Genomic DNA, 16,665 nt, shown 5'->3' with positions numbered 1-16,665 from the left:
GTTTTTAATTTTTTTTAATTTTTTTTTTTTATTGTGTAGAGAGAGCATGAGCAGGGGAGAGGGGAGAAGAAGGGAGAGAGAATCTTAAGCAGGCTGCATGCTCAGCATGGAGCCTGACATGGGGCTCGACCTCCAACCCTGGGATCATAACCTAAGCTGAAATCCAGAGTTGGGCACTCAACCAACTGTTGCTGTTTTAACACAAGAAGGCAAACGAAAATTTGAACCACTGAAGAAATGGTGGCAACCAAAAGAAATTAAGAACCAAAAGACTACCAACGTACATTTAGGAAACCCCACCCTACTGATTCTTTTATAGTAACATTTTCTGATTACAGAATTTGAAGAAGTCAGGTAAGTTTTAATTACTGACAGATCTTTGTCACTTGGGCCCTCAAAAGTGACATTATCATTACTTCACCTTTTAAGTAAACTTGATATGCAGAAATCCAATTGATGGAGACGTGTCTGTTTTTCTATTAAAGGTGCTTCCATAAGCATATGTTACTATTTAAATTTGTTAAATGTAAAAAACACACAACATTTAAGTAAAAAATTTCCTGTATTTTTGGAATATCTAAAATATAAAAAAAATCATATGTAAACTTACCTCATCCCCTAGACTGTAACACAATTTCTTAGAAAAAAACAAGCAAGGTGGCACCTGGGGGACTCAGTCAGCCGAGCATCCAACTTCGGCTCAGGTCATGACCTCCCGGTCTGTGAACTCGAGCCCTGCATCAGGCTGTTTGCTGTCAGTGCAAAGCCCGCTTCGGATCCTCTCTGTCCCACTCTCTCTCTGTCCCTCCCCCACTTGTTTGATCTCTCTCTCTCTCTCAAAAAGAAAAAAAAAAGCCTCTTGTGGTTTCCCTCTCCTCTTAAAAAAAAAAAAACCAAACACACACAAGCAGTGTTTCTACAAGACTATGGCGTATTGTTTGTAACAGCAAAGGATTGGTAAAGACATAAAAATTCATCAGAAGTTAAGGAACATCCATAAATTAAATGCAATGGTATTTTTGTACTGCTGTGTGAGGATTTCCAAAATACGACGTTCAGTGAAAGAAGTGCAAAACCATGTGTACGGACAACAGAAAGCCCATAATATACGCATGTGGGTACATGCACAGGTGGTCTCCAGCAGGAGGCACAGGTGCACAGCCACCTCTGGGGGTAGGTGGAAGACCAGAGGACAGGGAAAGAAGGCTTGTATTTTTTAGTGTTATTCTATCGTATCTATTGACTTTTGTTTCATGTTTCATGTACCACTTATCTTTTAGAATTTTGATGATTTAACGGAGTTATTTTTTTTAATGAGGCTTTAGCCACAGAGTAGCCAAGTAGAGCCTACAAGTACTTTCAGAATTTCACAACTTCAGCACATCATCTGGTACTATTTGAAGCCAAAGAAAAGCACACTTTTCCTTAAAAAAATTTGCAATACCTAGTCTTCTAGATTTTTAAAAAACAATTTTCTGGGGCACCTGGGTGACTCAATCAGTTAAGTGTCTGACTCTTGATATCAGCTTAAGTCATGATCTCGTGATTCTTGAGTTTGAGCCCCGTGTCGGGCTCTGCGCTGACAGTGTAGAGCCTACTTGGGATTCTCTCTCTCCCCTCTCTCTGCCCTTCCCTAACTCTCTCTGTCAAAAATAAATAAACTTAAAAAAATACATAAATAAAAATAAATAAAAACAATTTTCTTTAAGCATAGATGAAAAGTTATTTTTTAATTACAAAGGAGGGAATTTGGCAATAACTTGATCATTTTAATGCTTAAAAAGGAATCTCCAAAGAAAAATAACCAAAAAATCCTTAACCCGTTTTCTGATGCTTTGCTATGACACAAGCTATTACCATATAAACTCAAAAAAAAAAAAAAACAAAAAAACCCCACAATTAATCAGTGTTTCACAAGGAAATGCTACCTGTAATGCTTGAGGTAATATATCTCCTAAAATTTACTTAAGCTAAAAAAAAGTTTTGTACTAAACAATGCTAAGCTTCATGACAGGGATGTCCACTCTCACCACTGTTATTCAACATAGTACTGGGAGTCCTAGCCTCAGCAATCAGACAACACAAAGAAATAAAAGGCATCCAAATCAGCAAGGACATAGTCAAACTTTCACTCTGCGCAGATGACACGATACTCTATCAAAAACCCAAAAGATTCCACCAACAAACTGCTAGAACTGATTGATGAATTCAGCAAAGTCACAGGATATGAAATCAATGCACAGAAATTGGTTGCATTTCTCCACACCAATAAAGCAGCAGCAGAAAGGGAAATCGAGGAATTTATCCCATTTATAATTGTACCAAAAACCATAAAATACCTAGGAATAAACCCAACTGAAGGGGTGAAAAACCTATACACCGAAAACTATGGAAAGCTTATGAAAGAAATTGAAGACACACACAAAAAAGGGAATAATATTCCATGCTAATGGATTAGAAGAATATTGTTAAAATGTTGATATTACCCCAAACAACCTACATATTCCGTGCAATACTTATCAAAATAACACCAGCATTCTTCACAGAGCTAGAATAAACAATCCTAAAATTTGTATGGAACGAGAAAAGACCCTGAATAGCCACAGCAATCTTGAAAAAGAAAACCAAAGCAGGAGGCAGGACAATCCCGGACTTCAAGCCGTATTACAAAGCTGCAATCATCAAGACAGTATGGTACTGGCACAAGAACAGACACTCAGATCAATGGAACAGAATAGAGAACCCACAAATGGATCCGCACACGTATGACCAACTAATCTTTGACAAACCAGGAAGGAATATTCAATGGAATAAAGACAGTCTCTTCAGCAAGTGGTGCTGGGAAAACTGAACAGTGACATGCAGAAGAATGAACCTGGACCACTTTCTTACACCATACACAAAAATAAACTCAAAGTGGATAAAAGACTTACACATCATACAGGAAGCCATGAAAATCCTAGAGGAGAAAGCAGGCAAAAACCTCTTTGACCTTGGCCACAGCAACTTCTTACTCAACACATCTCCAGAGGCAAGGGAAACAAAAGCAAAAATGAACTATGGGACTTCACCAAGATAAAAAGCTTCTTCATGGTGAAGGAAACAATCAGCAAAACTAAAAGGCAACTGATGGAATGGGAGAAGATATTTGCAAATGACATATGAGATAAAGGGCTAGTAGCACAAATCTATAAAGAACTTATCAAACTCCACACCCAAAAAACAAATGAAGAAATGGGCAAAAGACAAAAATAGACACTTTTCAAAAGAAGACATCCAGATGGTAACAGACACATGAAAAAATGCTCCACATCACTCATCATCAGGGAAATACAAATCAAAACCACAATGAGATACCACCTCACACCTGTCAGTATGGCTAACATGAACAACTCAGGCAACAACAGATGTTGGCGAGGATGCAGAGAAAGAGGAACACTTTTGCACTGCTGGTGGGAATGCAAACTGGTGCAGCTACTGTGGAAATCAGCATGGAGGTTCCTCAAAAAAATAGAACTACCCTACCATCCAGCAATTGCACTAGTACCTAATTTATTCAAAGGATACAGGAGTGCTCTTTCCAAGGGGCACATGCACCCCCATGTTTATAGCAGCACTACTGACAGTAGCCAAAGTATAGAAAGAGCCCAAATGTATTGACTGATGAATGGGTAAAGATGTGTGTGTGTGTGTGTGTGTGTGTGTATGTACACACACACACACACACACACACACACACACAATGGAGTATTACTCAGCTATCAAAAAGAATGAAATCTTGTCATTTACAACTTTGTAAACGGAACGAGAGTGTATTATCCTAAGCGAAATTAGACAAATATCATATGGCTTCACTCATATGTGGAATTTAAGATACAAAACAGATGAACAGAAGGGAAAGGAAGCAAAAATAATATAAAAACAGGGAGGGGACAAAAGATATATATATATAGATATAGATATAGATATACACACACACACACACACAGAGATATGACACTTTTCAAAAGTGTATATCACTTTTGTGTATATCAAGTGTGTGTGTGTATATGTATATATATACACATACACACACATACATACAAACTGAGGGTTGCTGGAGGGGTTGTGGGTGGAGGGATGGGCTAAATTGGCAAGGGATATTGAGGGGAACACTTGTTGGGATGAGCACGGGGTGTTATATGTAGGGGATGAATCACTGGATTCTACTCCTGAAATCATTGCTCTACTATATGCTTACTTAGATATAAATTTAAAAAAAAATTCTATACCAATTTTTTTTTTGCTTTAGGCTTTAATTGAATTCCTCACCATAAATCTTTTTCGAGTGCTTTATTACTAGAATAGTGTCCAACATATTCCTTGCTGTATTTGTTTACTATAGTTTGAAAATTTCCTACTCTGATTATACTGTATATTTATTTTAATTGGAGTGATTTTAAATATTGTGTATGATGGGGCGCCTGGGGGGCTCAGTCGGTTAAGCATCTGACTTCAGCTCAGGTCGTGATCTCACGGCTCATGAGTTCAAGCCCTGCATCAGGCTTTGTGCTGACAGCTCAGAGCCTGGAGCCTGCTTCGAATTCTGTGCTCTGTCTCTGCCCCTTCCCTGCTCATGCTCTGTCTCTCAGAAATAAACATTAAAAAAAATTTTTTTTCAAATATTGTGTATGATGGGCTTTGATCATACCACTATAAATTTATTTCACTCCTATCCTTTAGAGATACTTCTGATCTCTTATTTAAGCTTTCATTTATATACCTATTTTTTATTCTCATTTATTCTTGATGACATTTGTGATTCAGTATTTGAGGGTTGTTTTTTTGTTTTTTTTTTTCATATAAGCCAAAACACTTCTGCTAAATGGCTGAAAAAGACCAAATCACCTCACTGTACTCTCCTAGTCTCCATAAAGCTCAAGTATTTCTTCACTACATGAGCAAGTATTTTTTCATATAAACAGCAGAGTTAAGAATGAGTGATTTTACTTAACGTTCAGTTTAGCATAACTTGTAAAGAAGGAACTGACTTTTGATAGATGACACAAACTGAAAATAAAATTTAATTTATAAGTTAAAAATATACTAGGTTTAATGCAAGTTAAATACAGTAGTTAACAGCTATATGAAAACTTTAATGTTAAATTATGTATCAATACTGGCTATTCTAATATAAACCATTATTAATAAGGTTGCTTATGCTCAATAAACTTTAAGAAAATCAGACCCATTTACATTTGACTTTAAGGAATATGCCAACTCCTCAGTGGCAGAGAAGTAAGCTAACGAACATAAAATATTAGCCAGCCTGCCTAGTGATGAATTGCTAACTTTCAATGCTCCCTGGCTGCTGTCATTGTACAAAAGACAAGAACACTTCCCGACCAGATCACTCAAATCCATGCCATGCTTGTTTGCTAATTAGCACCTAATTAGCTAATTAGGTGACCTCTAACTTAGATCCTAACTAACTCCTGCACATTTTATCACACTTTTTCTTCTGGTATTTACTTTACTTTATACATCTTAATTTGGGTCTATGTCTCAACTCCGTGACCTAACTACAATTTCCACAACAGAGTCAAAGGGTTATCATCCGTGCCCTGAAGTCTAACAGTGCTCTGCACAAACAGCAAACAGCAACTCCTCTGCAAACCCCTGGGTGGGAATGTGTAGGTCTGTCTGTCTGTGGTATTAGTCTTACCACTTTGTGGAAAAAGCCACGCCTCCTCGTCTCCCATTCAGCATGTCTTTCATGACACCCTTGAACTGAAGACCTTGTAAATTCCTAATGTCTAAGAACTGAAGCATCATGGCTCACAAATAAAGGTGGTAGAGAACATTTTCTTACCTGTAGACATCAGACCAGTAACTTAGAAGATATACTTGCTTCCAGTCTTCAAAATGCTTGAGAACACCCCAAAAACGTGAATGCCGATAATCTCCCCTAAAGATGGAAAACTACTTTTCCAGTGAATACATTTTCTATACATTTTGATGCAGAGTCTTTGATACAGCCTATGTCCCCCGAATTCATTATAAACATCCTTAAAGCATCAGCATATCCTGGAATGTAATATGGCTCAGCATATTAAACTATATATAAAGCATACAGATGATTAGGTTCTGGGTTCTAATTCTAGGGTTTACACTATTTGGTACCACATTTGCAAATATTATTTAAAAAGTAAACAGACCACTGAATCAATCACGATTTCCTTTTGCATACATTAAAAGGTTTTATGTCTTTTGTAAGTACTTTTAAAACATACAAATTAAGAAGGTGCAAATTCTACATTTAACCTACATACCAATGGTAAGCTATTAGATTTTAAAGTTAGGAAAACGACCCACCCACTTGCAACTTCAATTACCAAGAAATTGTATTTATCTACATTCAAAAACTTTTATGGCCTAAAAATTGGACAAAACAAGAAAAACAAGAAGGAAGAAACCCCTAACATATCATCTGAGCATAAAGAGATGAATCAAGTCATACGTTTGGCAAAAGCTACACTGATGAAGCATAATTAAACCTCAACTTGGAAAAACTGACAGAAATCTCCCAAGTAAGTTGTTTGAAGCTGTCACAGCAAATGAATAGCTGCATGTGTATACTCTGAGATCATCTTCACGGAGTTGTGTCTGGGTAAATAATAGAACCCCTTCATAATATGAAAGAACCATTTTTCTAACCCCTTAAAACCTACTACAAAAAAATAAAACCCTGTAAGTTTCTCACAATCACTTACATTATTAGGACCAACCAGGGATAGAAACGACATTGACACAACGGTTATAAGCACATTCTGCATTAATAGTTTTCAACTATGAACAAATATTAGTGTTTCAAAGTACATGGATGTTAACCCTGGGTCAGGCATTACACTCGAGGGAAGACAATGCATCTGGAATCTAAGTGTCTAAACCAGATTGCAGAGAAACACTCTGAAACAGACCATCAGATTCAGAACTCTGAAAGGGCTTATAAAAACCAGAGGCCAAGAGAGTCTAAGACCTGGAATTAGAACTCAGAATCCAATCCATTTGTTCTTGAATGTCTTTCATTTCTGGTTCTCTTTTTGTGCCGATGAAGAACCTCTCTCCAAAAGGTCACAGATAAAAGAAAAACAAACAGAGGTCCTAACTGTCCCCAAAGAGGTCATTTGGAAAATAAGCAGAAGAAAAAATATCAACTACACATAGCAAATAGGAAAGCAAATTACACCTAGGTGTTTCCTTTAAATTCTCAGCAGATAGTAATAGAATTCTTTACCATGACCACAGCCTTTCTTCAGGCTAATTACTGTCTGTGAAGTTCTTCTACTTAGCTTTCTTTATCCTCTGTACTTCCTAGGACACCTGACACAGCAGCATGAATTCTCTGTTGGAGCAAAGTTTAGTTATTGTTCCCTTAGTAACTGCTTTCCCCCGAAGCACCCAATGTCTTCAAATCAAACTAAACTACCTCAGCAGAGGATTCAGGGCTCCATAAATTCCTGGCCCAGCCACCCTAGCTTTACTATCCTGTAGCCGACGCACAATGAATCACATTTTCTATTCCAGTCAGGATAACCTACTCTTTCTAGACCCTCATCAGTGTACATAATAATTCTTCTGCCCTGCCTCTTTACAGCAACACCTCACCAAAAAAATTTTTCTCTTTAAAAAACATCAAAACTAAAGGCGCGGGAAACGAAAGAAAAAGCAAATGGTCTTCATTAACATTAAAAAGCTTTTGTGCCACAAAGGATACTATCCATAGCATGAAAAGACAACCCAAAGGATGGGAGAGAATATTTGCAACTTTTGTTTGCAAGGGATTATTTACAACTCAGGTATCTGATAAGGGATTCATATCCAGAATAAAGAACTCCTACAACTCAAGAACAAAAAGTAAACAACTCAATTTAAAAGTGGACAAAACATGAATATACACTTCTGCAAAGAAGATATACATGTGGTGAATAAGCATATGGAAAACACGCTCAGTATCAGAGAGAAATGCATCATAGGGAAATGCAAATCAAAACCACAATGAGATAACCACTTCACCCATTGGAACGGCCATTCAAAAAAAACCCAAAACACCCCAAAATAACAATTGCTGGTGAGGATATGAAGAAGCTGGGGCCCTTAGGCACGGCTGGTAGGAATGTAAAATGGTGCAACTGCTCCACAAGATAGTACAATGAGTCCTCAAAAAATTATCACATGATTCAGCAATTCTACTTCTGGATATGTACCCCAAAGAACTGAAAAGAGGGACTTGAACGGATATTTGTATACTAACGAACACAGCAGCCTGTTCACAAGTCAAAATGTGGAAATAATCCAAATATCCATTGACTGATGGATTAAAAAAAATGTGGCATATATAAACAATGGAATATTATCCAACATCTAAAAAGAGTGAAATTCTGATATATATGATAATACAGATGAGCCTTGAAAACATCATGCTACGCGAAATAAGAGATAATAAAAAAGGACAAATGTTCAGAGTCACCTGAAGTAGTCAAATTCAGAGAGACAAAAGGTAGGATGGGGGTAACCAGGGAGCAGGAAGGCAGAAGAATGGGGCATCAGCGTTGTAAGGGCACAAGTTGTTTGGGATGATGAAAAAGTTCTGGAGATGAATAGTGGGGACAACTGTACAACATGAATTTACTTAACGTCACTCAACTGTACATTTGAAAATGGTTAAAATTTTATACGTATTTTAACAATTAAAAAAAAAAGATTCACGTGAAAGCTAACTCCATGAAACTTTGTTTAATACAGAGATTACTAATGACTCTAGGTGACCGGTTTGTCAGTAGGGTCTAAAATGAATCTTACTATAAAGTTAGAAAACTTTCACAATGAGGCACTTGTTTAAGGCTATCTTTAAATACAGTGTTTAAAATTTGATGTATGCAATAAAAATTAAGTAATTTACCAGAGAACAAGCAAACTTGAGAAACTACACCATGTGCTCTTATTCTTGGCCTTATTCACTACTTTTCTTCTATTGATTTTCTGTACATTGTAGTTTCTTTCATCATACAACTGTATCTTTTATCCAAAATAGCTAAAATTTCAAAGTAAACAATTACCTAAATGGCATGAGGGCATGTAGGAGTCTAATGCTGGACTTGAATTACACAGACTTTTCAGTACAAACCAAAGGAAAGGGAGGGAGGAGGTAGTGTCTTCTAAGTCTAAAACATTCATGCATTTCTAGGTCTGACACGTAAGTTATGACATTTTAAGTTGCAAAAAATTAAAAGGGATATCACAGTATACGCTACAAACACAGCAAAAGAAGAATTTCATATAACCCATGTTTCATCAACAGGAATGTTTCCAAGGATCATCACGCAAACCTGTGAGACGCTGAAGCCGTATTACCAGGATGATGGACATTGGCTATTTAGGTTTTGTGACATTAACAGAAACCATCGCAACTTTTAGGAACAAACTAAATGACATGCATAAATATAAAAGGAATCTTAATTTTTTAAATGATCATGAAATGAAAGTGAACAATTGGAACAAAGTAACAAAAATAACAATTACAAGGATGGAAGCCACTGATGTGATGGAAGCCGGGAGGAATCTGGGCATACAAGTCACAGCAATCAACCAAGTGGAGCTGCCATCTTAAAAGAAATCTAGTATTTTAACAGATTAATGCGAATGACCTAAGGGCTAAGATACATTAGTATCTGAAGTTCCACATTTTAAGACAGGCCAAAATGAAAGGCACAGTCATTCTCATCTTGCTTCTGTATCCTACAATACAGCATATAAAAATATAGTGGCTTTGGGGCACCTGGGCGGCTCAGTCGGCTAGGTGTCCGACTTCGGCTCAGGTCATGATCTCACGGCTCGTGAGTTCGAGCCCCGCATCAGGCTCTGTGCAGACAGCTCAGAGCCTGGGGCCTGCTTCGAATTCTGGGTCTCCCTCTCTCTCTGCTCCTGCCCTGCTCATGCTCTCTCTCTCTCTCCTTCAAAAAATAGATACAAACATTAAAAAAAATTTTTTTAAATGTAGTGGCTCCATGAAGCTCTGTAAAGAAAGAGTCTGGAACCATTTAGTAAGCTAGAAAACTCCAGAGCCAGGCGTAAACCCGAATTCAAAAGATGTGCCACTGGGCAATTATCTTTTAACCTTAAAATTCCGTAGTGAATGAGAGATACTTGAACTCCTAAAGCAGTATATGTAACCAGAAATCAGATAACTTCATATCGGTGTTTCAGGGAAGTCACAATACTGAGGCAACAAAGCAAGGAGTCATGATTTTTCCAGAAGGAAAATGGCAGCTCTTAAAATCTTGAAAGATGGACCTATTAAGAAGTAGGCCCACTAGGAAAAAAAATGGAACTTTAGATTACTTAATTGGAAAAGTCAAGGATGGGAATGTGATAAGCTCTGATATGTGAAACACTATTGTGAACCAAGGCTTCCTCGCCACCAGTCAGCATAGAATGTGAGGATTGCCTTGACATTTCATAAAGTTATCTAAACATCTGCAGAATCCACTGAACTTTTGAAATGTACTAGAATGCTGTCCTTTTACACGATAAACCGCAAGAGCAACTGAGAGATTATCTTCTAATTACAAAATGAAGTACAGAATAAGAAAATGCTAAGAGTATGGAATAGGCCTACCAATATAGCTCCATATTTGAACGATTTCCCTTACCCTTAATTAAGGATATCTAAACTTTGGTTTACCACTAGCTCAGTAAATTAACGATAAAGGCACTAATTCTTTCTACTTAAAGTTTTAAGCTTTAGAGATTAACATGTTAAAATTTAAAAACTGTTTTCCTCATGCATACACATAATGGGATGCTTTGGGATCTAAAAAGTTTTTAGCTTCAGTTCTAAAAATATCACTAATCAACAAGGTAATCGAACTTCAGCCAGGAAGTAGTGGGCATTTTCAACCCTAACACTAATACTGAAATTGTTGTCCAATGATAATCAGGAGTGAGGGTTCCAAAAGAGCCTAAGACAACTCGGTAAGTGGGAATTCTAGTTCTTAAAGAAAAACCCTAATTAGATATAAAGGAATCTTATAAAATTCTCTTTTCTGACCGGATCAGAATAAAGAAATCACTACCTACTGGTAAGACAAAAATAAGGTGACAGCTAAGTATTACTATAAACTGAGAAGTCATCTTGCTTTTCCTTTTGGAATACATGACTTACTTAAGATGAATAATCTTTATGTTAAAAACTAGTAAGCTTTTAAGAGACAGTAACTTTCTAGATTTATGGTAACTGCTCTGTAATGTCGCTTTAAAATAAAAATACATATTTAAATAAATGCACTTAGAATATATATAGTTCTTTAAAGAACATTAGCATTTTTATAGCAAGATCAATGGCAATGAAACTGTATCTTCGTTAGGAAACAGAAATTATCAATATACAATTAAAGCAATAATTAAAAATCCTAAATGATTTTGTTATCAAGAGAGTCGATTTAATGATTTTTCACAGAATTAACAATCACTATTACTTCCATACCAAAAGAGGTACAATTTAGGGGAAAGATAAATCTGTGAGGACTTTGAAAATTTACCCTATCCACTTCTCATTTTTAAGATGTGATGATTTGTGGGTCTAATAAAGATTATGATTCTGAGAAATATGCAAAAAAATCCATGTTAAATAACAACAGTGGACCTTGAAGGCATGAGCTTTTGTCACTTTATTGTTAACCAATGAATGTTATCCAAAATTATAGATGTAACTGTAGCTTAATTGTACAACACAGAATTATGCTAATGGTAAAACCTGCTGGAATTTACCAAATACTCATTAATATATTTTTACATTGCTATATGAGCATGTGCTCTCAACTGCTAATAATAAAAGTCATAACTGGCTTAATCACTATGAAAACTCATATTGCAAATAGTTGTTTCCTGTTTAGAAAAATTCACACAGCTTTAAAAATGGATTAAATCCATTTTAATCCTAATCTACAAATAGATTATAAACAGCAAATATAACTGGTAATTTTTCAACACTGATAGCAAACTGATGCAGCAGTGATAGTGCACACAATTCAAAATGTAGAAAATTAATAAAAATCCAGTGGAAATCCAAGTTTTCACCTATTATGGCAACTGCTTTGCTACTTTGGAAAAGCGAGCACGCACGCCTTGGAACATGACGAGTTCACCACCTATCCCGCGAATGTGCTCAAGCAGAAACGCTCTCTTCCACAGTGTTTTGAAGCATGTGCACAACCACCACACAACAGTCACGTCAAGGTTATCAACCAGTTATCTCTTGTCCTACAAAGTCCAAAAATATATTAAATGCAACCTTTCCTTCTCATATGTCTGCCCAGATTAATCCTTTTCAAGTCAGCAAAATCAAAAAAAGCACAAGAGATATTTTCAGACACAACCTGAATCTACTGTGCATGAAAAATGCTTAACAAAATGGCAATTTTAATAGATAAATGTAAATTTGAGTGCATAATACCACATGAAAAGTAGCTGAACCACACAGAGAAAACAAGGCTTTCCTTATCTCCAAGTCTAGATGTTTTACAATAAAGAAAATGTTAGAACATGTGAATATTAGAACATCTTTCAAACTGGAAAGATTTCTTAAGACATAATTGAACTTAATATAACCTAAAATTATAATTTCTAAAATAGGATTAACAAACCAAATTTAAGTATTTTTAGTTAGAGAACAAAAAAATAAGCACAATGATTTAGAAACCAAATCTGCTAAAATGATTATGTAACAATTATATCAAGAAATGAAGGTACAGACATTCATATGCTACAAGGGAAAATCTCTCTCTCTCTCTCTCTCTCTCTCTCTCTCTCTAGCGCACGCACGCGCGCGCGCACACACACACACACACACACACACACACACACACACACACTTCCTCAGACACAGAACACCCCTCCAAGAAGATAGTATACCATCAAGAGCTTACAATTTTCATATAAATCAGAGTCCCACAATTCAGCTCAACAACAAGGCAGTTAAAAAAAAGTAGCACTCTAAGATATTCTGAAGGAAAAGGAAATCTCAGAAATACTCCTTCATGACTGGAAGTACTGGTGCGTGTTGGAGAACACACTTACATACTCCGCTGTGTTGGAGCGACCAGTCATCGCAGGTGTAGTAGTGAGGTAGTATTACTGTCCCCTCTCTGGGACTGATGTTTTCATACGCTGCTCTTCCAGAAAGGTCCACGGATTTTTGAATGAGTATAATCAATGACCAAAAAACATATTTTTTTAATTAAACATCTGTTTGTCTAAGTCAATCTTTGAAAGAACAGACTTTTTAAATCTTTTGGAGACAATTAGTATTTGCAGGTAGTGTTTCATCAATAAACTCTCCTAGGGTACTACCACCTGCTGTCTACACCTTTGTCAACGGTAGGCAAAGAAAACCAAAGGATGGCAGGTGATGAAACACCAATCCATTCAGCTGTCAAAGATGACTAATTAAGCAAATATCGAATATCCAATAATGTAAGCAAACTGGGATTTTAAAAACATTAACCACCATCTGCATACTACACTATTAGATATTCTAATCCTTTTCATGATTCATAGCTGTCTTCTACACAATTATCAAAGACTGTCCACCCTGTCGCCTACCTTCATTTTGACCACTGCCAATGATCTATACGATGGCAGAATTATGGCTATCGGCATGGCAAGATATGATAAGGGCACGCCGAGGAAATCTGAGACAGAATGTGGAAATACACACAGGTCAACTATGGAAGGGTCCAAAGAAAACAGAGTGCTCTACCCAAACACTCATTAAGTCACCATCATCCTTTGAAATGTACAAAGTGCTTACATCACACATACACATTTGTCAGACATGATAATTAGTGTTAATCTTCAACAGAAAAAAAAAAAAAATGGAAACTGAAAATGTGAAAGGAGGCGATGGAACACTGTTCTCCATTCCCTGGCCCAAAGGAAAAGAAAATCAAGCATGACATCACACTGCCTTAACGCAGAAGGGCTCCCTCAAGCATGTCTTTTAGCCACCACAGTCAACTGGTGTAAGTGCTTTGGCAAGGTGGGGTGCATTCCATCACATCTGCAAAGGCCTGCTTTTCTCTGTTGGTGGTTCAGCTTATGAAGAACATGTATGCAAAATAACAGCTCTCACATTGCTTCAAACTCATCGATGCGCTGCTTTGTGTTGCCCTGTCGGATCTGACGAAGAGTCTTGTACTTATCACGGCCTGCTTTCACGTTCTCAGCGTGAAGAACATCATTTTGTGTTTTCTTGGTTTCATCTCTGGCCTGGGCTAATTCTGAACTCAGCGCCTATGTTTAAAAAATAAAAACAATGACTATTATTTTCTTCTTAAAGTTTAAAAAGCTAATAAAAAAGGTTTAAAGACAAAAATACACATACAACAAATCTGACTTTTTTGCATATTAGAATTTACACTGTCACATAATTTCTTTAAAGTGTATAAATTTAAAAAATAAAAATAAAAAATATGAAGTATGTAAATCTGTTCTATTTTGGTGACAGTAGAGATAGTAGTTAGGGAGAAATACCCACTGTCTTTCACTTCTACACTCAACAACCACGACGATTCTGTATATTATTCTAAAATCCCTTAACTTTCTCTATACAATAGAGATTTTGAAATCACTTACAAAAGGTTCAATGTAGACAGTATAGGATGTTATTTTAAGATCTAAAATCTAGGCCATTAGAGAACCTTTCTCCAAAGTCTTAATATATTTATTGCAATTATCACTTCATTTTCTTTTCTTTATTAATATTTAAAGATTTCGCCAATTAAAAAATCAGAGAACTTATCGGGAAAAAAGGTCAAATCAAATTAAGATTTCCTACTCTGATCTAATTATGTGCTTTTAATAAACCTACCTTTTGGTATTATGAAACCTGAACAAATAGTTCAGAGTATGTAGTGTCATACAGGTAATCTATTAAATTATATGGCTTTTAATGTATACTTTACTGGCGAAAAACTAAATTCATCTGTCTTTTAAAGATAACATCAAAACACTTTCTACCTTTTAGCGTGGAGTCAAGCTGTAATTAAAAAATAACTTACCACTTAAGGCCTAATTACCCAAAACTAACACATTTGCTACAATGGAAGAAATCAAGCACTGTGACTACAGGCCAAGCAATCACAAACCAATCACAAGGCCAGCTAAGGGCAAAAGCTTAAAGAAAACTGGAAAGTTCCTTTTTAGTAAGTTTGTGTTTTATTAAATGGGGAAAATGCTCACTGTACTATACATGTACACACAACTGTCAATTTGAAATACCTGGAGTTGTTTTTTAACACGCTCATTTTTTTGTGTTTCCGTTATACGTTCCTCCTCACTTCTGTGGTTCAGCACCCCGTCGTTTGATAATTCTGCGCTAGCCTCTGCATTATTCTCATCATGCTCATCGTGTTCATTTTCTGTTGGAGGAATGACTGGCGGTGGTGGAGGTGGAGGGGGTGCAGACATCACAGTTTTTAGCTCTTCTTTGGTCTTTTCCAAGTCTTCCTGGGCTGCAAAAGCCTGAACGTTAACAATAAATTTATCAGCAACTTCATTTGAAAACTGGTAATGAAGAGAATCAAGTTATCTCTCTTTCCTAATAGAAACTATCTTTCAGGGTAACGAAAATAAGCCCTACGGATGAAAACTCTACTTTTATAAAGGAATGCCAGGGGGCTAGAATGCCAGAATGAAAATACATCACTTTGCAAAAACTAATAAAATTGTTAACTCTGGCAAGCATAATCAAATATTGCTAAACCTGTTATGCAAATATTTGATGAGAAATGGCATCAGCCTAATGCCAAAGAATGCCACATCCAAGAGATCACATTTTAGCCACAAGAGGGAGCACATAACCCAGTCAAAGGAGGAATCAGCCTGTTTAGTGACCAGTTAATATCACTGATGGTAGGTTAACTAGATATTAAGCGTCTTCTGAGATGACACAACAGGAGGTATCCAACATCAGCAATTATTTGGGTGGTATACCGTGTTGCTGTGCCTGGAAAAATCCTGCTTCACACTGTTGTCCTGGTGTAATTACTAATAAGAATACCTTTCACTCTAAAAAATGTTCTAATTTGGGTGACTCACCTATGAGGCACTGTAGCCAAAAACTTTTTAGGATGCATCCTTCAAGATTTCAGGTCTATCTTCCAGTTTACAGGAAATATTGATGATAAAAGGACAAATGAATGGCACCATAAGGACACACAAAGGAGAAGGGACACTCTGCAGGTCTTTCCAATAATCCAGTATCAAACAAAGGAATGTCCTACTTTAAAAGAGACTGAGAGCAAACCTATGTAATGCAAGGTGCTAATTTGGACACTGGCCTGGCAAATTATCTATACAAGATTTTGGGTCAACTGTGAATATAGAAATATATTCTATATATAAACCCAGAAATAAACCCATACAAATATGATCAATTAATTTGGAGCAAAGCAGCCAAGAACATCCAGTGGGGAAAGGACAGTCCCCTTCAATAACTGGTACTGGGAAAACTGGAGAGATACACGCAAAAGAATGAAACTAGGCCACTATCTTATAGCATACACAATATCTACTCAAAATGACCACAAACTTGAAAATAAGCTCTAAAACCATCAAACTCCCAGA

At 36.5% G+C, this 16,665-nt stretch overlaps 1 protein-coding gene across 1 annotated transcript in view; it reads right to left on the bottom strand.

Annotated features, from left to right (window-relative positions):
* RDX (radixin) overlaps positions 1 to 16,665 on the bottom strand; it is a 94,413-nt gene that overhangs the window by 17,090 nt on the left and 60,658 nt on the right. Inside the window, exons 13-14 of the mRNA XM_078432721.2 lie at positions 15,319 to 15,561; positions 14,171 to 14,331 (exon numbers count right to left, since the gene is read on the bottom strand). Of these exons, the coding sequence (XP_078288847.1) occupies positions 14,171 to 14,331; positions 15,319 to 15,561 (404 nt within the window). The remainder of the gene's footprint in view (positions 1 to 14,170; positions 14,332 to 15,318; positions 15,562 to 16,665) is intronic.

Source organism: Panthera onca, chromosome D1 (assembly GCF_046562875.1).
Source record: "Panthera onca isolate mPanOnc1 chromosome D1, mPanOnc1 haplotype 2, whole genome shotgun sequence".
In the NCBI taxonomy this organism is placed as follows: Eukaryota; Metazoa; Chordata; class Mammalia; order Carnivora; family Felidae; genus Panthera; species Panthera onca.
This window is presented reverse-complemented; position numbering and strand designations above follow the sequence as displayed.